Source organism: Perca flavescens, chromosome 8 (assembly GCF_004354835.1).
Source record: "Perca flavescens isolate YP-PL-M2 chromosome 8, PFLA_1.0, whole genome shotgun sequence".
NCBI classification, from domain to species: Eukaryota; Metazoa; Chordata; class Actinopteri; order Perciformes; family Percidae; genus Perca; species Perca flavescens.
In genome coordinates this window covers 9906305-9932179 of record NC_041338.1, presented here as the reverse complement: position 1 = coordinate 9932179, position 25875 = coordinate 9906305, and the positions used below count along the sequence as shown (strand labels likewise).

At 40.3% G+C, this 25875-nt stretch overlaps 1 protein-coding gene across 1 annotated transcript in view; it reads left to right on the top strand.

The window, feature by feature from the left end:
- LOC114559983 (transcriptional enhancer factor TEF-1) overlaps positions 1-25875 on the top strand; it is a 114119-nt gene that overhangs the window by 5662 nt on the left and 82582 nt on the right. The window contains exon 2 of the mRNA XM_028585073.1: positions 21108-21440. Coding sequence (XP_028440874.1) covers positions 21236-21440 — 205 coding nt within the window. The 5' untranslated portion in view covers positions 21108-21235. The remainder of the gene's footprint in view (positions 1-21107; positions 21441-25875) is intronic.

Sequence of the window (25875 nt, the reverse complement as noted above, 5' to 3'; positions counted from 1 at the left end):
CTCATGAATATTTAGATGAGCTGCGCGCTGATTGATTGACATACACATACATTGGAGACGCGACAGCAGGTCTCATATTTCAGACATTGCAATGTTTCGTTACTAAATTCACTTCTGAGACTTTTTTATGTGAGAAATTAACTATTTAAAGCTCAAATATGGGCCGTTTTAGGAAAATTGATGGCTAATTGCAAATTTGGTAAGACGTGTCGGACTTCAGGAGGTCCACACAGTCTGATGAAACAGTGGCAGCTCCGCTGCGCTCCATACCCAGGAGAAAGTCACCGTTTATGGGTTACTGGACAACCAGGGCCCGGGGCTCCACGGAACTGGCCGACTGCTGGCATAACTATAGTATATTTACAGTTAGAATTTCGTCACGCCACTTATATAACAGCTACCCCTGTCTTACAAAGCTAACGCTTGTGTCCGATTTCAATTTAATGCATTTGTGAATATGAGGGGTTTCATTAGCTGCTAGTGTCCATTCAATCATATGGGTAGCTAAAGATCGTGGCTAGCCAGCTAGCTACACTTTCGGCATAACTATAATATCTTTACAGTTTGAATTTCATCACGCCACTTATATAACAGCTAGCCCAAGGTCTTACAAAGCTAATGCTTGTGTCCAATTTCAATTTAATGCCTTTTTGTGAATAAGAGGGGTTTTGTTAGCTGCTAGTGTCCCTTCAATCCTATGGGTAAAGATCACTGCTAGCTGCAGGCCCTGGAGCTCCGTCAGGGCCTCGGCATTTGGTAGTCCAGTAACCCAGAAACGGAGTCTTTGTGCGGTTATGGAGTGCCATGGGCTTCCGGTCGTGACGGAGATCCATCTAACTCACAATGAGCTGGGGTCTGTGAAGGAGGAAATGCCGGGCGGCAAGGCAGCACCGGCCGCCATCAATTTTCGTAAAACGGCCCATACAATGACCTCTACATAGTTGATTTCTCGCATAAAAAAGTCTCAGAAGTGAATTTAGTAATTAAAAAGCGGATGAACAATGTATAACATTTCTGAGATCTGTGTGACCTAGATTCAGAAGACTAAGCTGACCTTAGGTCAGTGGTGTAGCCTATGTAAATGTTGGGGCGTGACTTATTTGACTCTAGTCTCTACGACTAGAGGAGTTGACGTCAACTCGGTGGTTCGTTGAGATTTGCCCGTTTTCAGAGGCAGTTTCAAATTGTGAGATTTGCAGAGGAAAGAGGTGTCAATGGGATTTTGAGGTTCTATGTATGTCCTATTTACCTGTCATTTTTCAACTATGACAGGGTAAAATTGGTTTTGCATTCTATCACCCCTTTAATAATAAAAGCACTCAAGATGCAGCTTAAGTCCTGTTGGTGAAAATTTTCACATGGTTGATGGTTGTGTAGCCTTGTGATACTCCTTTTCCACTAGCCAAAAATCCACTTAGACCCACTAACATCTGGCTTTTGGTTAGAATCGGCATTTACTCCCGGGAGAAATTACTCTGCAGTAGGCACGGGTATTTCTCATCTCCAGCTACGATCGACAGCATTGAAACTGGATACCCGGATAGATGTGCTAACTTTCGTCCCTTTTCCGGGCGCAATGCTGTGACGCGATTTCATTTACCTATAATGCATTGAGAATGCATAACTCAAGCCACAATCAGAGGTGGTCAAGGACAATGTCCTCATCTGACCCCATGTGTGTAGTTCTCTCTCCATGATCCTCCATGCTGAAGGATGGTCTTATTGACTCTAGCATGTATAAAGCACAAATAATCTCCCACAGTTGGCCAAGTTGATATGCTGATGCCAAATGCATAATGTTTTTAAAGGTGCCCTGCCACAAGTATTTTATTACTTTGTGGTAAAGTCTGAAGTTGTACCATGGACTCTTAACATTTGTTGTGGAAAAAATGCCTTGGTTACCTTGTTTCAAGCCATTCTAGTGTGGTATAGAAAGCCTGCAGGAAGACTCAGCTTGATTTGTGCCAGTTCTCATTAATATTCAATGAACTAAGCTGCTTGACTCTGATTGGCTAACAGCTAGCCAATGAGAGCCTAGCTATCAGCATCCTTTACCCAGCCCAACTATGCAAGCTCATAAATAGTAATGAGCTCAGGCAACACCACGTCAGACTGACCAACTTTTGTAATTGGCCTGATTTCTCCGCTTATTTCTTTTCAGTGGCTAGAGCTGAGGAGGAGGTAGCAGTTCATTTTCACATTCACGACATAATACAAACACAAATGGACCTAAGATATTTAAAAAAATACAAGTAAAAACGTTTTTGTTTGGCAGGGCACCTTTAAGCTGGTGTAATACACAAAGAATTGTATCAATATGGTAGGCAGGGAAGAAGACTGCTAGCAAAAATGGACGGAAACAATGCAGGATTTAAAATATATAATAAAAGAAAATGCTGTGTGCATGTTTTATGAGAAAGGAAATACACTCAGCATGTTTATCAAGCCTTGAAGATGCACACAATGTCTTTTGGTAAGTAAGTAAATGAATGTATGCATAGTGGCATGTGTCACGTAGCCCTCCGCTGTGAGCACCGTCCAGCAGAGAGCCACGATAAAAATTACGCACAAACAAATTTGTGTAGCTACTTATGACAACACAAACTTTTCCATATCTCGGCCAAAATAAATGCTATCAACGCAAAACTTTAGATTATTGTTTGCCATGACCATCTGGGGCTCCATAACAAATTTTACAGGGGCCGTTACAAGTACAAAAAGTTTATATCTCATGAATGGATCATCCGATTTTTACAACATTTTGAGGGTACCATCCAGGGCCACTCCTGTGGCCACACCTCTAGTTGGGTACAGATTCGTCAAAGTGGGCGTGGTCTATGGGACCCAGGTTTGGATTCAGCACTTAAACTAATGTGAGCAACTTCAAATTTACATTGTAGATGGTTCATACCATCACGTACCAAAAAATACACATATGGGCCACTAGATGGCGCTATAATGACGTCAAATATGTGTTTGCCTATAACTCCCACATTACACATCGCACATTAGAAACCCTTACATCCACGTGTTCCTTGAATCTGATGATATAGGCCATGGCCATTTCAGCTAAGAAGTTTTTCTGCAATATCGCGCAATGTGCAAAACCAACTTTTCCGAACTCCTCCTAGGCCGTATGACCGATCTGCACGAAACCTGGTAAGTAGCATCTCCAGATGGACCTGGCCCAAAGTTATCAAAAGAATTTTTCACGTTAAAGTATGCGCATTTTACAACCAAACAAATTTTCCTAACTAGCTACCAACACTAACTTTATCATATCTCGGCCAACTTAAATGCTATCAGCTCTGTACCAAATTTGCCGAAGATCGGACATTAGGGGGCGCTATAGTCATCATAGACCAGTTTTGGCCCTTTTACTCAATCAATGTTAATGGGATATTTGCAATGCCAATGTACCACAGACCTTGCAGCTCACACCTCTCGATATTTCCTGACGTTTGTCCGCTTTGGGTTCCGCTTTGGGGTCCGCTTTGGGTTCCACTTTCGCATGCTCCCCGGGTCGTCGGGAGGTGACTCGCGCTTAGACCCCGTCATAACTGCTTTAGGGCGAGCCACCTATTGTTTTCGTAAGGATTATTATTAGGGTCCGAGCACGAAAGTGCAAGGCCCCCAACGGTGCCTTGCATTGAAAGTGCGAAGGAACCTATTGTTCCTGGTCGGAGTCCTTTGTTGCATTTGAGTTTTTTATTTTTTTTTTATTTGCACACATGTCACAACTGGTGAAAATTGCAAAGATTCAAATATCCTGATATAGGCCACGCCCATTTCCGCCTAGACTTTATGTGTGAAAAATCCTCCTAGACCGTGCGACCGATCTGCATAAAACTTGGCAGGTAGCATCTCCAGATGGACCTGACAAAAAGTTATCCAAAGAATTTTTATAGGACATATTACGCACAAACAGATTTGTGTAGCTAAGTATGAAAACACCAACTTTGCCATATCTTGACCAAAATAATTGCCATCAATGCTAAACTTAAGATTCTTGTTTGCAAAAATTGTGCAAAATAATCGTTTTTCTCGATTACTCTAGTTTTGTGATCGTTAGGAGCCAAAATTGTAATCACGATTAAAAATTTGATTAATTGCATAGCCCTGATGTTGATTCATCTCAGTTCCCTTATTTGATCGCTCCTCGCTCCTCGGCTGAAGCAGAAGTTGTTCTGTCCCTCCTTTGTGAAGGCCGTCTCAAAGCTCTTCTTTCTGCCCCGAGGAGCGAGCATTGAGGAGGGATCACCGAGGAGCTATAAGTGAGGATACACAAGAGCAGCCTTCCCAAAAGCCATGCAGCTGAAAGCGTTGCTAACTCCGGCGATACAACTAACGAATTAATGTGAGGAATGGACATCTCATCACTCTAAAACACATTTCCTTGTTTCCTCTCCTCCCATGATTTCCTCGCGTCTCTCCCGTGCTTCCTTGGTGGGACGGACTAAGACGTGAGGAAGGAAGGCCATTGGAGGAGCCGTGGATGCAATTTAAGAGAACTGAGATGTACCTAAAGACATCAACGTAAATGTCTAACTGGAAAGGTGATGAGATACAGGAATTTGTGTTGGGAAGAGCCAACGCCCAAACCGTCGAAACAGCAAGAGACCAGTGTCCGAATTACGTGGGAGCCAGAGGGAGCCAAGCTCCCATAGAGTGAGGACTGGCTCCCATGAAAGCACCAAAGTCAAAAATCTGAGGGGGTCTCTCATATCTGAAGGTGTCTGCCATATGTGGCATTGTAATTTAATCTTAATCAACGCTCATTATCCATGCCTTTGCAATCTCTTACCATTAAAGATGTTAAAAAAATATAGGCTACTACGGAAGTAGACCTGAGCCTACCCTACGCTCATGAATGCAGCATGACTGCACTTCACCACCACACCACTAGGCTACGTGAGCTAACCGCATATGATCGATTTCACAGCACTTGCAAGTCCGAAGAAGTGATCTTGCTTTTGTCATTAGTTTTGTTTTCAATAACTTTGTAAACAGTGGCAGTAAGCCAACAGCTACGTGCAAGGTGTAACGTCGGACTTCATCAGGCATCTCAAAACGCACCTAGGCAGGTCAGTCACTCACTTTTTTTTATTTATTTTTTATTGCAATGCTAAGAACATACAAAAAAACACACACGCTAATGTGAAAGAGACGTTATTTAGCATATATCGTCACAGGTAACAAGCTAACCATCACTAAGTGTTGTGCTAATGCTGGGAACAGGCAGATTATATCTTTATAGTTAGATATAATCGGCCTGTAGCAGTAGTTGCTGAGGCTCAGACATCCATGGCGCACAGGAGGCAGGACACACTGATCCATCTCCCCAGGAACAAACGCTGTGTCGGGGGGGCAGACTCATGTGATGCGTAATTGATCCCGTGGATGATTTGTAGGCTATTAAGTGAACAAGGTGTACCCCGGTCCACCAAACACTGGGTCTTAATTCTGCACATATTTGTGTTACTGTAGTCCTATTTACTATTTCATTATTTCATCCAGCGTGGCGCAGCGGATCCGTGCGCACTGTCACCTGCCGTGGCAAGTAGCTTTGTGGGCGGATCTCGGGCGCTGTTGCTATTATACCGGCAGGATAAATGACTCTTGCGCCCGACGCAAATCTAAAATGGGTTGGTCTGAAGTAGCTAGGTGTGGTTTGGGCGTAACGTGCAATAAACCAATCACAGCGTCATCTCACATTCCCTTTAAGAGCAGGCACGCTTGTTCCATGGCGGATTGCTATTATGACGGCGGATTTGCCTGGCGCACGCCAGCGGGTGCTGTCCGAGATGCGGCAATGCCGTCTTGGCCGGGTGACTATGTTGCTGCGGCCTCTCGGGTGCATCTCCTCAAGGCTGGAGAGGATTGCTGCAGCCATGGAGCGTGGGCCTCCAAACGCACCACCTGCTCCTGTTGTGCCCCTTCCTCTTCCCCGACTCCATCTCCGTCCACCCACTCCATACATCGCGCATTACTCCCGGACCAGATCCCGCTGTAGTTCAACATCACGTCTCCTTAAGTCCTCTAATATTTCCTCATTTATGTCATCAACACATCCATGATTCGTGGAAATGTTGTGTAAATTACAACAAGCCAAAGAATGCTGCGACTTTTTGAGGACTGTACTGTAAAGTGCCTCCTGACCGATCCAAACACCTGAAGCGCATTTTCAGTAATATTTTCCTATGTAATTATGTATGGTTTGCAAAAATGGGAACTGCTGCGTCTGTTTAGATGAGAGAAGTGTATGCGCGTTGTGCACAGCTACATTATGGCCAAGTATGCGCCCCTAAAATAGCATCTGAGTAACGCGCTACTGACTTTAGACTAGCGCCACTGACTTTAGACCAGGTTTTTCCTGGCCTGTGGCGGAATTGGTTTCTGAAACTGCAAAATAGCACCAAGTACCGTTTGCGCCGGAACACGCCTCCTCTTTTCGCTGAACCGCCCCCAGGAGCGCAAATACATTCCCTATTTACCGACGTGCGACTGTGGAGGGAAAAGTCCGCTGTGCGTCGGGTGCAAAATAGGAATGATACATGCGTCGGTGTAAAAAGGCAATTGCGCTGAGTGCAAGATAGGGCCCTAAGAAAATAAATTGCATTACATTAGTGAGTTCAAACTGCTTATTGTGTGTAATTTGGACTGACGTTGAGATGCATGTTGTTCTGTAACTGGTGTGGCGCTGCCACTATTCTCTTGATTTCCACTTCGACATTAGACATTTTTTTTGAATGAAAGAGACGTTACATTTAGAATATATGATATCATCACAGGTAACAAGCTGACCATGGCAAAGTGTTGTGCTAATGCTGGGAACAGGCACATTGTATCTTTATAGTTGTATCCATATAATGTGACAGACTTAGTTTAATATTTCACCAGGTCTGAGGGCTAGAGGGATGTGTTAAGTAGACCCCATAAAGTTATTCCACAACTGATTTTAATACTGTACTGTCTGGACATGCTTTGAATTCATAAGATTTATGGGAAAGATCAGATGGCCAGAGACTTGACTTGGACTCGTGGCAAAAGACTCTGCTGTGTGCATAGCATACTGTGCAAAAGCGCCACTCACGCCTAGGTTAATTAATTGTATAGCCTTGTTAGGCTATGCACCGGGTGTGACAACGTTTTTTATGAGATAGAGAGACCCCCTTGAAGACAAAAAGATAATTCGAACACTGCAGGAGACTTAGTTGTTTATGACCAAATTACAAATGGCTCCGTGACAATGTAAGGTGTAATCCGCATCATGTCCTGTCTCCTTCACGTTCCAGAAAGGGAGAGAGGAATAACGTTGCCGTGTTAAGTTTTACGTTATATAGGACACTATTTTATTCATTTATTTTGTAATGTGTCGGTATTTAGATCTTTTCAAATACATTTTTATGTTGAAATAAATATACCTATACGAGTAGTTAATTCTTCCGTTGTATTAGTCCTAGATATTCAATAATAGATATTCAAATGTATTCACTCTATAGCGCTGCGGAGGAGGGTCTGGCTAGTTCACACAGTATTCCAGGATAGGAGAAAAATGTGCTCTGATTTATTGGCATTTCTTTAAACCAATCACAATCGTCTTGGGCGTGCTAAGTGTTGGAGCAACGGTACTTCTGCAAAATAGCCTTGGGAAGGAACTTGTTTTGGTGGAACATGCATACGTTCAAAGGTTGTTTTTATTCATATAGACTAGTAGATGGTAACCCAGATTTGCGAAAACTCTTGCAAGACTTGCTGGCCGACGACCTATCCTAACCTTAACCATTCAAAGTCAACTCCTAACGTCAACCATCTAGTGAGACTTTTGCAAATCTTGGGTTACCATCTAGGCATGAGCCACCTATAGGCTTAGACATTTCCGTGTTCCGTGTCCGCGTACAACTGTGGACTTATACTGGTTGTTCGGATGTGCACGTTGTTCCATTCATGCTACAATCATGTATGCACATATCCGTATCCTCCAGCACTTGCGCAATTTCTCACCAGAAGTCCAATGCCATTTGGCTGTCTTTGTATACCTTTTAAAAACAAATTATATAAATAGATCTTCTTTCTTCAAAACAAGCAATCAATTTTGTTGTCTTCTTCTTCTTCTTGGTAAACCAGCTGGAGGTGCATACGCCACAAACTGGAATGTGAAACAATTGATGGAGCATGCACAGTCAGCGCGCTTGCTATGCGTACAGTCTGGTCGCGGTCATAAAATGTGGGCTGCCCGCTTAAGATCCTCTGCTAATGCAAGCACACACATCATGTGCATTACATTTCATTACAACCTCACTGGCCTGATTTTAAGAATATGGAGGCAGAGAGCCATGCACATTGCATGCTCACAAACACATACATGTAGTTGGCATTTGGTGGAAGCCAGTAAGTGCTGTAAGAAAGAAGTGTAAGGGGAAGAAAGGCAACACAGAGGGAGAGGATGTGAGTCCAAGGCAGCTGCAGGGCTGTGGCTGGATGCCCTGTGTGTGTTCTCCTGAGGGCTGGCACTGACAACATGAAGCCTGCTGTCCTGGCTGAAGTAGGTCCAGGCCTGCCTAGTGACAGAGACATACAGAGGGGAGGGGCACCCAGAGTACAGAGGAGTCACCCAGTCAGTCGATTGTTGTGTGACTAATGTCTTTCTCCAGCGTCCATCTGCTATGGGCCCCTCTCTTGCTCACATCTCCTGAGCCTCACTGTGATTCTTCTGTCAACCATCAAACCTCTTCTCTGCCCTTCCACCCACTCATTCCTGATTTTCACCATTATAAGCAGCTACAAAGTCATTACAGTCCCAAGGGCATTCATGGCAGTGACATTTTCATCTAATTAATAATTAGAATTTGGTTTCACTAGCTCTTCGACATAAATCCATTGCAAAGTTTGTATAAGTACTTCCTACGTTCTAAGTAACTACTAGCTGGTAGTGATTTATTTTGTCAGGTGACACCATTAAAACTTAGCGGCTATAATCAATATTTCTAATATAACAATAGGTTAGAGGGGTCACTCACACTGATAAACCTACCGAGAATTATCACCTGACTCTGCAGTTCCCTAAAGAGCTTTTTTTTTTTTTTTTTTTTAGCTTTTTTCAGCTCATTGTTTGATTTCCCGACGTGCAACTCTCACTGCTCTCATAGTGCTGTTTTGCCCATAGGACGCTGTCTTCATAGTTGCAGTTTTCAGAGAAAAAGCTCTAAAAACAGCTGGATTCTTGCGAAATTTCAAGATCACGCAAGAATCGCGTGTGTGTGTGTGTGTGTGTGTGTGTGATGGCTGCAACAGTTGTTTTTTTTAAAGTGCCTTTTTCAAACCGTTTCCAATGATGGCTTCTCCGATGGTTCTGCTTAACAAACCATCTGGTGCGTTACTAAAAACCCACAGTAGGCTACTCTACCTGCTTAGCGCCAAACGGCAAACTAAGTTAGCAACTAGCTGGTAAACATACTAGAGCGTTTAGAAGCAAACTAACCCTCAGGAGTTGGTAGACAATAAAACAATATTTTTATATATATATATATATATATATATATAAAAATGGGTTGCACAACACAAACTAGTTTTTACTTAGAGGTTATGTGTTACTAAATATTGTTTTATATATATATATAAAACAATATATATATTAAACATCACTAAATTAAATGGGTTGCACAACACAAACTAGTTTTTACTTAGAGGTTATGTGTTACTAAATATTGTTTTTTATATATATATATATATATATATATATATATATATATATATATATATATGTATGTATGTATGTATATATGTATGTATGTATGTATATGTGTATATATATGTATATGTGTATATATATGTGTATGTATGTATATATATATATATGTATGTATGTGTATATATATATATATATATATATATATATATATATATATATATATATATATTTTATTTATATATATAAAACAATATTTAGTAACACATAACCTCTAAGTAAAAACTAGTTTGTGTTGTGCAACCCATTTAATTTAGTGATGTTTAAATATCCACATAGTCAACCACTTAAGTTATAACTAAGCTTTGAACTTTTGATCTTACAAAGTGTGAACTGACGAGACGGTGGAATGCTTAAAGAAAAGGGTCTTTTGAATGGCAAGTTAAGTTTCAAAGCCATTCCAGATAGTTCTTTCCACAAGACTAAAGTTATTTGCATGTACTGTTGATGTGAAGTGAGTTACAACCGGAGTCTATATCCACAACCTTTTGCTTCCGGGAAATTTCACCGTATGTCCTTCATTTCGGCCAGATGTCCATTACCTTACGTTTTCTTTGTGTTGGAATTTTAAACTCTGGTCGATTTATGAGGACTATCACTAACTCTGTGTTTGAGCTATGTTACTGGTTATTGGTTGCACGGCGTTCGTCGTTCGACTGCTCATGACTGTTTTCCAAGATGGCGCCCGCATGTAAACACGAACGGTACGGTCTTTATAATCTATCCTTTTAATAAACTGTCTGTACACTTACCATGTTCTCAATGCTTCGGTTTACATCCAGGGACCCTCATTATGCTATTTTGAGCATTGTTAGTGGTATAAAATAGCTTTAAACAAGTTAGCTGCTAACGCTACCACTCTTAGCGTTAGCTGCTAACGCTACCACTCTTAGCGTTAGCTGCTAACGCTAATAGTGGTAGCGTTAGCAGCTAACTTGTTTAAAGCTAGAGACTCATTCGATTAGCATGAAAACATGTCCCAGAGAACGTTCGACTCAGTACACATATGTTATTAACCCCTAGGTTCATTTTGCGCCGGAATTGTCCTTTAACTGCTCCTCAGATATCTGCAGGGTAAATCGAGACAGGTAGCTAGACTATCTCTTGCACGACTAAAACAACTTTTGAACGTACATATGTTCCACCAAAACAAGTTCCTTCCCGAGGCTCTTTTGAAGCGGCACCGGGGCTCCGTGCGGCGCATAGCCCATGATGATTGTGATTGGTTTAAAAACATGCCAATAAACCAGAGCACGTTTCTTTCCCATCCCAGAATGCTGTGTTGACTAGCCAGACCCTCCTCCGCGAGCTGTGGAGGACGGTACTATTCACTGATTATGCAGTTTCCAAATTACATCATTTTCATTTTGCACAAGTTTAAAGATAATTTGTTGTTATTAAACAATAATTTTAAGTTGAAGTGATTTCCTGTAGTAATTAATGTAAATCATCACCAAAGCTAAATATATTTGTATCATCAGCAAACAAAACAAGCTTTAAAGGTGCAATATGCAATATATTTACTGTATTTAATCCAAAAAATTACCACAATGTGTCATCAGATATTAGGGTGAATGCTTAAGCCAGTATTTTCTCCTTTTGAAATCTCCTTTCCGTGACGGAATATCTGTTTGTGTTTTGGTCTGTGTGTTGGTATCAACTACCTATTTTGTTACCATCGCCAGCTTCAAGGTTATATGTTGGACAGAAAGATGATTCCCACTTTCTTAGAAACTTACAAATGCTTTACTGCATACCCCAGTTGTAACGAGTGGTTATTTGAGTCAAAGTTGATCTTCTTTCAGCTTGAATCACTCGGCCCATTCTCCTCTGACCTCTAGCATCAACGAGGCATTTTGTTTCGTTCATGTTTTTCCTTTTTCAGACCATTCTTTGTAAACCCTAGAAATGGTTGTGCGTGAAAATCCCAGTAACTGAGCAGATTGTGAAATACTCAGACCAGCCCGTCTGACACCAACAACCATGCCATGTTCAAAGTTGCTTAGATGACCTTTCTTTCCCATTCTGACATTCAGCTTGGAGTTCAGGAGATTGTCTGTCTAGACGTGGACCACACCCCTAAATGCATTGAAGCAGCTGCCATGTGATTGGTTGATTAGATGATTTCATTAACGTGAAATTTAACGGGTGTTCCTAATGATCCTTTAGGTGAGTGTAAGTTTAATAAGCTTATTTACATAGCACCATAGGACAATGTGATTGATTAATTATTATTCTTTTGGCCCCATTTGGCTGAAGTGAACAGAACTCCAAAATTTACTTTATTATACGGTCTTTCAACAAAACTAACATGAGAACTAACAAAACAATGAGCTAAAAAGCAACCCCTTTCACATTACACGTATATATTTGATCCATTGTTTGTATGAAATATTCATGAGTAGAGCTTTAAAGCTCAATGTGATGCGTTAGCACAATCAAACACTCACCCCAGTAGGCTTTTATAGGCAGTTGACAGTTGAAAAGTGTCATTGTTTCGGCTCTATGACCATGCCACACTGTCACCCTCCTTTAACCACCAAAGCCAAATGTTAAATGTTGATTGTTGAGAACATACTGTACACACTAATATACAGCAGATAATTGGATTATACTGTAGGAGTGGTTTGAAAAGTTTCTATGAATGTTGCGGTCCTTTATTTCCTCCATTAAAGGGGTGATAGAATGCAAAACCGATTTTACCTTGTCATAGTTGAATAATGACAGTTTAGTGGGTAACTAGAACATACATAGAACCTCTAAATCCCATTGACACCGCTTTCCTCTGCAAATCTCACTATTTGAAACTGCCTCTGAAAACAGGCAAATCTCAACGAGCCCCATAGTTGACGTCAACTATTGCGGCTCCTCCTCATTTGGCTCTAGTCTCTGTGTTTGTCACGCCCCAACATTTGCATAGGCTACACAACTGACCTGAGATCACTTAGTCTTCTGAATCTAGGTCGTGCAGATCTCAGAAATTGTATACATTGTTCATCTGCTATTTTACCATTAACATCAAACTAAGACATTTAGTTAAATGTTGTATAAGTGGCGTGACGAAATTCAAACTGTAAATATACTCGCATTACGACCAAAAGTGAAGCTAACTAGCCGCACTCTGTACACATAGGATTGAAGGCAGTCGCAGCTAACGAAACCCTTACAGTTCACAAATATTCATTAACTTGAAATCGGACATTGTTGTTAGCTTTATAAGACATTTAGGTATACGTTGTATAGCTAAGTGGCGTGACATGTGGTAAGAGATTGCTGGTGTAACAAGCTCGCTGACCGCGCTCTCACTCTCACACATGGGCCATTTAGCTAGCAGGAAGAGAGGAGTTGCAGGCCCTGGAGCTCTGTCAGGGCAGCGACGTTTGGTAGCAAGTCAATTAGCCCAAACGGTGACTTTGCGCGGGTATGAGGTGCTGTGGGCTGCCAGCCGTGCCAGAGCTCAATGGAGCTCACAGCAGGCCGGGCGGCGAGGCACCGGCCGCTCAACTCCGACACACAGTTTTACGAAATTTGCAATTAGGTCAAGATCAAGGTAAACTTTATTATCCCACAAGGGGAAATTCATGTGGTCATTCATTTTGCACTCTTGTCACAACATATTCTCTAAACATATAGACACCACAGACAAACCAATAAACATGTATATAACAAAAAAGTAGCCATCCATTTTCGTAAAACGGCCCATATTTGAGCTTCATATAGTTGTTTTCTCGCATAAAAAAAGTCTCAGAAGTGAATTTGGTAACAAAACATTGCAATGTCTGGAATATGAGATTGTCGCTTCTCTAATGTGTGTGTATTGGGGATTCGCTCAACCAATCAGCTCGCGTCTCTACGTGTCTAAATATTCATGACCATACCATATTTGGAAGAAAAGCTCTTGTTACAAATAGGGCCAAAACACAGGGATGCATAAGGGCCAATAAAATATCAGCCAGGCCATTTTCAGCCCAACTAATGTTACATACCCCATGAGACCATAAGGAACAGTGTGAAATACCCTATATAATCATTCTATCACTCCTTTAAAGCTTGTCATCAGTGGAGTCATTGTAACATGAATCTAAGATAATCACAGCCTCTGTTAGTTGTAAAGAGGGATATTTCACTTTAGCATACACATTTGTACAAACACACTAGAGGTAGAGGAAACTAATCTTGCTGCTGGTGCTCAACCATAAAGCCTGCTGGATGAATAAATCCTTGTTTGAATGGTAAACTGCTGGGGGAGGGCAGGAGGGGAGGAAAACAAGGGTAGGAAGTTGGAGAGGAAACGGAAATTAGGGTGAATAGAATAAGCATGAAGAGAGAACCAGAGGATAAAACTAAAGTAAAACCAGCAGATCTCATTCATTACACATGGCATTGCGGCCTTGCAGTGCTTTGCCCCAGGTTTTAAAAAGCATTGCGCTTGGCTCAAGTGTACTGACAGGGCTAAAATGTCTCCAAAATGTTTCCTGCTGCATTACGTGCACACTGTCAAGTGTAATTGTATTAAAATTAGTTAGACACACACACACACACACACTGACATACACTTCAAACTGCAGGCTGTGGCAAGGGACAATGCATGGGAAGTGTGAACACAAAATGGCATGTGTTCGCCCAAGGAGCTGGCACTGTGTGTGTGTGTGTGTGTGTGTGTGTGTGTGTGTGTGTGTGTGTGTGTGTGTGTGTGTGTGTGTGTGTGTGTGTGTGTGTGTGTGTGTGTGTGTGTGTGTACTACGCCAACCCTGCTGTTTGCTGTGGAGGATTTAAGAAGAATTTTAGGCAGCTGGCAAGCCCCTTTCAATTTCACAGATTTTTCCTTCCTAAATCTGCTAGTTGCTGTGTGTAGTAGTGGTCGCTGTCTGTCCCTCAACTCCACTTGTGTGCATGTGGATTTGATGTTGGGCTACCACAGCGGTTTAACAAAATAGGCTATTTTCTACATGATAAGAAGCAATACTTTTTCTCTGTCAGCTGGGATAAAGGCCTACTGTAGCATCTCCTGCAGAAGCAATGGCCTACTCTCTGTAGGTACGTGAAGATTTTATTTAAAATACACACAGTATCCTATTCACGAACACACAACAAGAGCTGAGTGGGAAAACAAACAAGAAAGCTCTTATAATTCTGCAATTCTTTTAATACTCTAAAACACTAAAAAAAAAACTGCTACAAACCATACACAAAGTGCAAATTATCCACACATACATTCAGAGATTTGAATCAGCTTACTTTCATATAAAAGCTGTTATCATCAGCATCGTGGACAGAGGGCTAGGGTAAGCTAGTAGCCAAAATGAAGCACTAGTATAGACACTTGAGTAAGTAAATACACACAACATTTTACATCATTGAAAATCATTACCAAATTTCTAATAGTGCTCAAACCTTGTTCATTTTCCAGCTAGGTGCTAGTTTTGCATTGGACGAAGAGCATTTCCACAACTTTGCACTTGAGTCATTTAGCCATAGACTGTATAAAACATGGACGTTTTCCATGACTTAATCCATAGGTTTCTGAAAAGCCAAAATGAAGCTCAAAGTGAGCGGCTCCTGCTGGCTTCAGGTGTCACCATCTTGGCAAGGCCTGACGTCAGCTAGTCTGGATCAACGGACGTACATTTCCAGGATAATTGCCTGACATCACGCGCCGGATGTCCCTCACCTTCTGCTTGCTGTGTGTTGTGATTCTCAAACTCCGTTTGTGTCAGGAAACAACAAACTTCAAGCTAGCCAGCTACACACTAAAAATGGCAAGTTTTGAAGAAAATTTGCTTGGTACTTTTAGAAATTATAGCAAAGATTGACAAAGAATATGTTTACCAGGCTTGTGCAAAATTCTGAATTTCAGAATTGGCCTCCATTCAATTCATGAATTGGAATTTCAATTGAATTGACTCCGCCCCACAGGAAGTTGAATTTTAATTTGAATGACAGGAATTGGAATTGAATGAATTGCAATTCGGAGAAATTCCACACAGTAACACATCAGAAAGAATGTGTTGAATCTCACATGCATTCAGTGTTAGGAAGGTTACTTTAGAAATTGCTTACTGTTATAAGGTACCCATTATAAATGTGGTTTGGATTACTTTATCAATTCAAAGCAATTTACTTTTAATTTAATTAGTAACTAATTGAATTACACATTTTACCTCACTAATACAACTAAATACAATTACATTAGTTTTGTAATTTAATAACATTTCATTACACGTAACTGTCACTCCTCAACCCTGCATACATTTTGTTCCAAGTAATAAGTAAAGTGTGCTTGCATGCTTTTAAAAAACATATATCCAGTGTTGGGGGTTACTCCTTACGAAAGTAATGCCATAATATAATCACATTTGGCTGTAATTGAGTAATGTTACTGTTGTGTTGTGAGTTGAAGGTGTTTAAGCCCTTTATAAGCTATATGCCAGGCTCTTGCTGTGTTGCCCTACAGTAATGTAATGAGTAGGGCTGTCAATCGATTAAAAAAAATTAACTAATTAATTGCACAATTTGCTGTAATTGAATTAATCGCTTTTTTAAATTGAGACTGAAGCTTATATTAATGGATATTTAAATGCTAAATCATTTAACTTTGCAAATATGAAGAAAAAAACAAACAAGGAAAGGTTCTGCTAAAGGTTCAGAATGTTTAATATCTTTAAGAACAACAGCAGCAACAATTTGGCTTATTTAGTCCTGCTGAAGGCTGCTGGAAACGGCTAGAAACTGTCTGACTTGAGAGCAGATTTTTGTCACTGTCCCCGGCTGCTGTCGCCTGCTATCGTCTACTTTACAGGTGAGGCGCAGTTCATCTCCAACGAGCCTATGTTCAGTCGGCGGCAGGGCAGTCGCGACTCACCCGGAAATGGCGAGCGGAGTGAGGTGACGTGACTAGTCTTTCAAAATCTGACGAAAATCTTCTAAACTGACCTTTGTTGAGCTGAAATGAAGACAGATTCAGCAACTGCACGGCCTATTTCTCGCTTAAAATGTTTTCAGAAACATGTTTCAGTGAACTATCTTAGTACAATATGAGATCGTATTCTGAATGGCCGCCATGACAGTCTGGCTCTCAATATCCGGAGAAAACAAACCCATGTGACGCGTTCGTCCATTCAGCTGCCGGTTTTCATTACTTGGGCAACAATACAGAGTAGCGCCGCCTGGTGTTATGGAGACGTATTACGTTTCTCAGCCGCCACATGAAGTAAACAAACACAGCTGCGTTAATTTCGTTAATTTTTTTTAACGAGTTAAATATTAAAAAATTAACGCAAAAATTAACGCGTTAATTTTGACAGCCCTAGTAATGAGTAGAGTAATGAGTTACTATCCATAAAGAATAACAAGTAAGGTAATGCATTATGGGGTTAGGGTTAGGGTAAAAGTGAATAATGTGTATTACACATTCTTGAGTAGTGACCCCAACACTGATGATATCAAATATCAGTAGCATAACACCATCAAGAGATGGTTTCAAAATAAAAGACTGTCTGTTAACTTACTTGTAGATGCCTTTTGAAATTTGAAGTAGCCTTGATGGAGCCACAGACTGGAGTACTGCAGTGCTTGCAAATGGCTCTGTGGTTTCCAGGTGTTCTTGTTGGAATTGGTTCTTCAAAATTAACTAGTACAGATGACCTTTTAGGCCTGCTATTATTTTCCATGTCACTGTTATTACAGGTGTCAAATCTATAAACCTTTTATAATCATAAAAGTTGTAAGGGACTTCTGAAACTTAAAAAGTCCAGTGTTGACCATCAAATTGTGTAGAAAAGAGCTTTCAAACAAATGTCCACCTCAAATTGTTTGGCAACCATTTTAAATACTTGGTTAAATTAAAGCATTCTGGGAAATGGAGTCATGTTCCATCATATTCCACAAAATTACAATTACAATAATTAAAACTGAATTATTTGTTCTGTGACTAGAGCTTTTAACATTCACAGCTGGGGGAAAACATTTTCTGAAAATGTAATCCGTACAAGTAGTTCAAACTATTATTAATTATAGAATATGTAATGCAATCATATCTGACATATATTGTAAAGCTTAATTATTAAACACTTCACTTAAATTATGTATATGAATTTCTTTGAATTTTTATTGAATTGCAATTCTGCTTACTTTAATTCAAATTTGAATTGTAATTCTAGATCCTGTTTTTGACATCAATTCAAATTCAAGAATTGAATTGGAATTTAGGAGTCATTCTCAATTCAATTCTGAATTGTGCACAAGCCTGATGTTTACGGCATTTACTCTCTAACTGGGTTGTTTTGGGACTGATTGGGGGGGATTATGGACGAAGTACACACGGTGATACACTGGTAGGAGCAATTACGTTTAATCATGTATCCAGCTACTTTAAATAGCACACGTTACTGTATTGTGTCAACAGTTTTTTTTCTTTTGTGGGGTACAAATGTTCCACCAAAACAAGTTCCTTCCCGAGACCATTATGCAGAGTAGGGCTGAAACGATTCCTCGAGTAACTTGAATAATTCGATTACTAAAAATCCTTGATGCAGAATGATTTGCCTCGAAGCTTCATTTAATTGATGTTACCAACGTTGTATCGCTCATGGTGTTCCGCATGGATGATTATTACTGTCGCACACTGGGCTGACGCTGCTGAGGACACATGCCATGAAGACTGATTACAAAATGAGAAAAGAGCGTAAGGGGCTAAGAGAAGAGACAGGCTGGAGAAAACAACTAAGTTTCCAAAGTTTGGAATCAGTTCAAACTTAATTAAAACGAAAACTCTGTACAGTGTGTCTACTGCAAAATCAAACTAGCTTACCACAATAATAGCACAACGTCAGTCCTTCAGCATCTCAACAGAAAACATTGAGTCCAACTTAATCATCCATTTCACGAAGCGGACCCGACAAAAGTAAATCGCAGTTGTATGGACGATGAAACTACACCAACAGAAAAACTACCAAAATGAAAGACAAGAAAATATGTTGTGGTGACCACAATTTGATCTAAAGAGCTGACTTGTTGACTATCCCTTTTGGAAAAACAGCTGATTGTTGCGCACCATTTTCTCTCACTCTCTCTTCACGGAGAAACAGCTGATCAGCGATCTACTAACATTAGTGTAACAGATCTGTGTAGCATTGTAATCCAATATATAAATGAAAATAGGTTGAGTATAACTAATATTTACATATAGGCCTATATACAGATCAGTCTCAGGTTAAACTTGTAGTTCTGAAAGTTAAGTTGCACAACTTAAGGTAATGTTTATGTATGTTTAACAGGGACGGACTGGGGCTAAAAAACAGCCCTGGACTTTCTCCCAAATAGGCCCATTATCCGGCCATTCGCCCCTAGCCGTGTGCGACAGACACTAGCCAGGATTTTCTGATACTATGCCACAATACTGAGGCCTATCACACAAGGTATTCACAGAAAGTAACATCTCAAAACCAATGAAGATAATTGGGGTTGTTTATTAATGAAGCCTCAGCTTCAAATAAAAACTAAAATTTACAATGCCATTACATCTGCATTGCAAATAAAATACAAATAATGAAATGTCACTGGCTACAGAAACCCCAAATTGCACAAACTTGTAATTATAAAACCGTAGCCTACAGAGTATTACTGACAACACTTTCAAAGATAAAGTAGGCTACTTGCTGTACCTGAACAAAAAAAAAATGCACTCTGATGGAAGACAGACAGAAAGTGCAAGCTAGGATTTTTTGGTTAAACTTTTGGTTAAATTTGGTGAATTATTTAGCCCCCTTCCCTGTTTGTTAGCACGTGTAGAGTGGTACCAATGCATACCTGATGTTTTCCCGTTTAATTCAATATCATAGTCTTCATCCTAGCAGCAAAAGTGAGCTCACTACAACCTCTTATATACAACAAAGTGAAATCATGGTCAATCCGCAATTAATTTCTAACACATTTAATGTTTCAAATTAACCTAACAGAAATTATTAAACGCGTTAAGTTTGACAGCACTATATGGCATGTGAGCTTTTTGCATTTTGCTGCATCAGTCTCCAGAGACTTGGCCCTCTTTTCTTTGAATTTTTCACATCCACCTTTCTCCTTGCGTTTTCTACTAGCCATGGTCTGGTGGTAGCAGAGCCGGTCTATGGTGATAGCCAGCGAGTAGGCCTACCCTTGTTCCTCCGTTTAAAAAAAAAAAAAAAAAAAATGTAGCATATAAATGATCGTATTAGCGTTGCTCGTTGCTATTAACGTAACTCGTTGGCTGTTAATATCGCTTTATTAGACTTTTTTTGTGCCGACAGCTGTCAGTTGGACGGCCGTTCTGGACTTTTCCCGAATTCACAGATTGTCAGTCCATCCCTGATGTTTAATGTATGCCTTAGTTTGAGGTTGTTATTGCATTTCAGAAAATGTTTTCTTTAAAAACAATGTAATATGGCACTTAAATGCACTTAATGTTTAGTTTTTTGAGAGATGATATGGTAAGCAATGTAGGCAATACAAATGTTGCTTTTTCCGAAAATTAAACCAAACTATTGTATATTATTGCTCTTCAATAAAACAAACGTATTTCTTATCTGATTACTCGATTAATTGATGGGAATAGCGCGTCTCCGCGCTATTCTCGCACATGTAGGGAACCTCGTGAATTAACCTGCAACAACGTTTGGAAATTCTTCAGCATGTGTGCAGAATATAACAAGTTTGCAATATGCAACACCTGCAAGGAAAAAGTAGGGCGTGGAGGGACGACACCAAAAACCAAAATCAAATTTTTTTTGTTTGATATTGGATGTGAAAAGAAGGATATGGTTCTAACATTGCACTTTAGATGTGTGTGAATTTCCCACACCAGGAGTAATTTATATAGTTCTATTTTATAGTGATCCATTATCTATTAAAGAAAAGATAGAAAATAAATATTTGTGTGTGCTGTAAAGTGGTTAGAAAAAATGAAATCGGAATCGGCTAAAATTGGCATCCGCTGGCCTAACTCAATGAAAATCGGAATTGGCCTAGAAAGTTGTAATTGGTGCATCTCTACTAATCTATACCTGCAGCCCCAATGCAGAGCCACCATCGCTGTGCCATGCCAAAAACGATTGTGCTAGGTAGGAGCATTAGCTAGGAACCTTGTTACATTGAGACACCGCTGTTGCTATGCAAAACTTTAGATTTTTTTTAGGCATTTTCGCCTTTATTTGGAAATTGTGGGAGAGAGGGTATGCCATGCAACAAAGGTCCCAATGCTGGAGTTAAACCCAGGACGTTGCAGTAATGTGGCATGTGCTGTAACCACTCTCCTGTAGGTAGCTCTGCACAACTTTAATTTGTAGCTAATACAGCACTTTTTGTCTGCCTTGTTTTTTCATTTCAGGGTTCCTGCAGTCTGAAGTTGGATTTGGACAAGCCTGCTGAGTTGTCTACAGTCTACCAGCAACTTTTAGTATTATTATTCGTAGTTGAATTATTGGTAGCATTTGGGATTACCGTCAAAGCAGCAGTATGGAACGCAGTAGCTGGAGTGGCAGTGAGAGCCCAGGCGATGACATGGAACGACTAAGTGACTCAGGAGGAGATAAAACCATGGACGGGGACCCTGAGGGAGTCTGGAGCCCTGACATTGAGCAGAGCTTCCAGGAGGCCTTGGCCATCTACCCACCTTGTGGAAGGAGGAAGATTATACTGTCAGATGAAGGAAAGATGTACGGTGAGTAATGGGAGATGGAAGGAGGTTAGGTGTAAAGTGCTCTAAGTCACTGAAGAAGGGAAGCTTTACTTGTGTTGCCAGAAAATATTAAGCAAGGTCAAAATGGCATTTTCAGATTATTTTTTTTTTTTGTTCAAAATATTCACACACGCTGACTTTAGCTGTTTAGATAACAGACAACCAACTGTCCTGCTGTTAGATAGACAGGGGAACTAATCACAGACGTATAATTGCCATGTACATGGAATAACGGTCGTGCACAAATGAAACACTGATGTAGGATTAGATTAATTCACTTATTAATAAAAGGTGCAGGAGCACTTCTGGATCTTTCCGACCCACTTTAACCCCTGGTGGAATGATTATGAATTCAGTTCATGAAATGCAGTTATTCCGAGTCATTAGTGAAGGTAGCCTATTTGTGGATGTTAGCATAGTTTGCCTTCAGCGGCAGAAGAGAGAGGTGTGGGGATGGCTCATGAGCACTGCCAGCTGAGTTGATTGACACAGCTGGTGCTCTTGGACTAATTATACTCTCCCTTCAAATGCAGTAGTGTGCTGGAACCAGGGATTTCTAGCCTTAGCTAACATGGCTGTTGTTAGCCTGGCCAGCCAGTCTGATTAATCCAGAAACAGAAATAATGTTTCATGGAGTGGTGTATGATGTAAAGTTAACACGTTCTACTAATAAGTTAAATATGCCAAAACTAATAAGTATTTTGTAAGTTGGCTCTAAATTTCTTTTATGAATTAATAAGACTGTCTGGCCAGGCTAAACAATAACCATGTTAGCTTAGGCTAGCTGTAATGTTGGAGATAAGGGTAGGCTACATCGGCTGGATTTACAGACATTTCAAAAGCATTGCACATATCCCAACAACAGAATAGATGAGAGACACTTATACATTCCTTTTATTTATGGTGCTGTCTTGTGCAACATCGTTAATAAAGACAGAAAAACCGTTTTGTGGCAAACGTTAGCTGTCAATCAAGGTACACTGCTCTGTGTGGGTAAGATCCAGAGATGGGAATTAACAAAGTACAAATACTCACTTACTGTACTCAAGTAGATTTTCAGATATTTTTTACTTTACTATTTATTTTTGTGCCGACTTTTTACTTTTACTCCTTACATTTTAACACGAATATCGGTACTTTCTACTCCTTACATTTTACAAAATTGGTTCGTTACTTTAGTTTCAAATAATTTCAGTGGAATTACTGTTATTATTTTTCGTGTCATCAATACCGAATTCAATCTAATTGGATGGGACTCAACTCTTGCTCCCATTTCTTTAGTATTGGGAGTTCTCCTACGGATACTTGCATCAGTTTAGCATAAATCCCGGACACTAATCCTCTCACCGGAGAATCAACAAGCCATTTAATGATTGGGTGCATCTCAAGACTGTTCCCCAATGGTACTCCATAACATTTTAGGGCTGATCTTAAGCATAGATAAAGGAAGAAGGATGTCCTAGTGACCTCAAAGCTAGCTCTCAGGTCTTCAAAACTCAACATACCTTCATCATTGAATAGCTGGTCTAGAGTATAAATACCTCTGTCACTCCACTGGTTATAAACAAAAGGTTTGTTACCTGACATTAAGTGTATGTTGTGCCAAATTGGGGTGTTCATATGCCACTTATTGGAGTAGCGTAGTTGCTCCTCGACCTGTTTAAAGTTGGTCAATGTGTTGGTGATAATAGAGCCATAGGCTAGCATACCTATTTTTTATTGATGGGGGTAAGGGGATCAATGTACTTAAGAAATTCACACGGGGAACTATGTTGATTTTAACAACGGCAATCCTGGACCGTAGTGATGGTGGCAGCGCAGACCAATTGGCCAGATCCCTTTTTGAATACTACTTAATATGGTTTCATAGTTGTCCTGGAGAACTCGCTGTAGGGATGCGTGTATAGTGATGCCCAAATATGTAATTTTGCTTTTTGTATTGTATTGTAACACTACTGGCTGAAGCCACTTGCCTGTTATTCAATAAAAGAAGATTATACTTCTTTTATTAATTTTATAGCCGGAGATTGAGCCAAATTCATTGAAGATCCTAAGAATTTTTGGAATAGAGTCTTCAAGATCAGAAATGTACAACAAAATATCATCCGCAAATAATGATATTTGATTTAATCTGGACATTACATATTTTATTTTTCCTTATGGCTTGGGCTAACGGTTCAAGAGAGATTGCAAACAGCATGGGGGTTAAACAAGAACAATATTATAAACACCTTCGAACAATTTCTGGACTAAGCTATGTGAAAAACAGACCAATCTACTTGGAGCAATAAGCTGATTATGAACTGAACAGACCGTATCCCTCATGTTCTTTCAGTCTAGCTTAAATGTTAAACATTTATCATGCACCTTCAGTCTGATTGAGTGTCCCTTTTAAAGCTCGACTTCAAAACGTACATACAGTATCCTTAGGATTACCAGCCGGTATTTATCATGTATTTTCAGTCTGGTTAAGTGTCACTTTAAAGCTTAGTTACGAAAAAAAAAACAAATCCTCAGGATTCATCATGTTGTAGAAACTGGATCTGTGAATTCTTGCAGAATCACAATTGAATTCATATCATGCTACTCAGTCAGAATCTTATTAACCTGGAGTCCCAGTCTCTGTCACAATAATCAAATATGTGATGTTTTAGGCCTATTGGTAGACATCCATTTAAAATGTAGGCAATGGCATATAAAGAGCCTTTTTTCCATGTACACTGAAGTTTCTCAGCTTGCACTCTAGTAACATTTGTGTGGTCCAGGTAGCTTTGCATAAAAATGGTTGTCGTTCGCAAGGCTACTTTTACTTTTGTGCTTTAAGTAAATTTCCAAGCTTTGTTACTTTTACTTAAGTAATAAGTTAAATCAGTTAAATCAGTACTTCTACTTTTACCAGAATATTTTTTAACACAAGTATCTGTACTTCTACATTAGTGCGAGAAGTGAGTACTTTTGCCATCTTTGGTGAGATCCCCTTGAAAGTGACCAATCATAAGAGGGCCATTGCCTGCCTTGGTTTCTGCCCCCAAAATGTCAAGTCAATTTCATTTGGGTGAGCAGAAATCTACTTCGAGAGCAGAGTTTACCTTATGAGAGCGCGTATGCCCTTCAGCGCTCGCAAAGCAGACATTCGCGAGTGTGCTGTGGCTGCTTTGTGCATGTGCTGCTTAGTTTTATACAGGCAGGTGCCATTCTTTCCCTCTCCCTATGTTTTGTTTCACGCTTGCAGCTGCCTGTACAACTCTTGATTGTTGAATTGGTGCACCGACATCCGGTGCAAATACTTGACAACCCGTATCTACCAGACCGAATAGTAAAGTGGATTTCGGTGCCTCATTTAGGTGCCACTGAAATGCCAGCGCTGCCCTCTGATGCTCCAAAACGGACGCTAGAGGCAACCGAAACATTGCTGCATGTGACGCTAGTTAGCATAATACACTTGGCAGCAGGTAACGTTAGCCTACCGTTAGCTAGCAGCTGGATTAAACCATGGATGTATTAAGAGAACGGTTAAAATGCTGACAGCTTACGTGGTGTGACTGTATTTCACTGTAGAGGATTCCAACACAGAGACGTAGTTTGCAGCTGCCGATGTCGGAAAAACAAACCAGACTTCACTTGAAACTCTCCTCACCAGCCTCATAGTGCATTCAAAGTTATTGTAAAATACCCTTTTTCCATCTAGTGGTTGTTTTTATCATTTACCAGCAATTTACTGGTGAAATAAGTTATTGTTATAAGTTATTGTTATTACGTTTTTAATAAATCATTTAATTTTGTCCATAAAACGACAAATAACGTCACATGAGACACAGCCGTCTTCTAACCGTATACATACTGGGAACTATATTCTCAGAAAGGTTAAGCACTGCTACTTCTGCTACTTGGGCGGAGTGATTTGCTTGCAGCACCTGAGAAGCGCCGTGGTGAGGAGCAGAGAGTAGCAGTGCTTATTTGTACACTCTGTGACTATACAAATCACAACATGTAAATAGGAAAATGTTGCCGTTATTTGGTCACTTATTGGGAGCAGTAGGCTAGTTGCAGCCGGTTACCTCCAGGATCTGTACTAAGTGTGGCTAGCGTTGGGGGAGTTATAACACGCACAGAGATGAGAAGAGTATGGACTTACATACGGTGAATAAGCTAAAGTCCCAATAAATTGGGGTGTTCCTTTAAGGGGTCGGGGAGCTCAACCATGCAGTTTCTTATAAAGTAAGCAAACATGTTTTATAAAAAAAGAAATTCAAAGCACAAGAAGTTGTATTTTGTAAATTGTGTCCAGTGCTTTAAGAGCTTGTTTAAAGGCCAAGCCTGCAAAAGTTTCATACTGAATACTACTGATGAACACAGCATACTGCGTTCGTTGGTAGTATGTAGTAGATGGTTCAGAATACAACCTGGTGAGTGACTC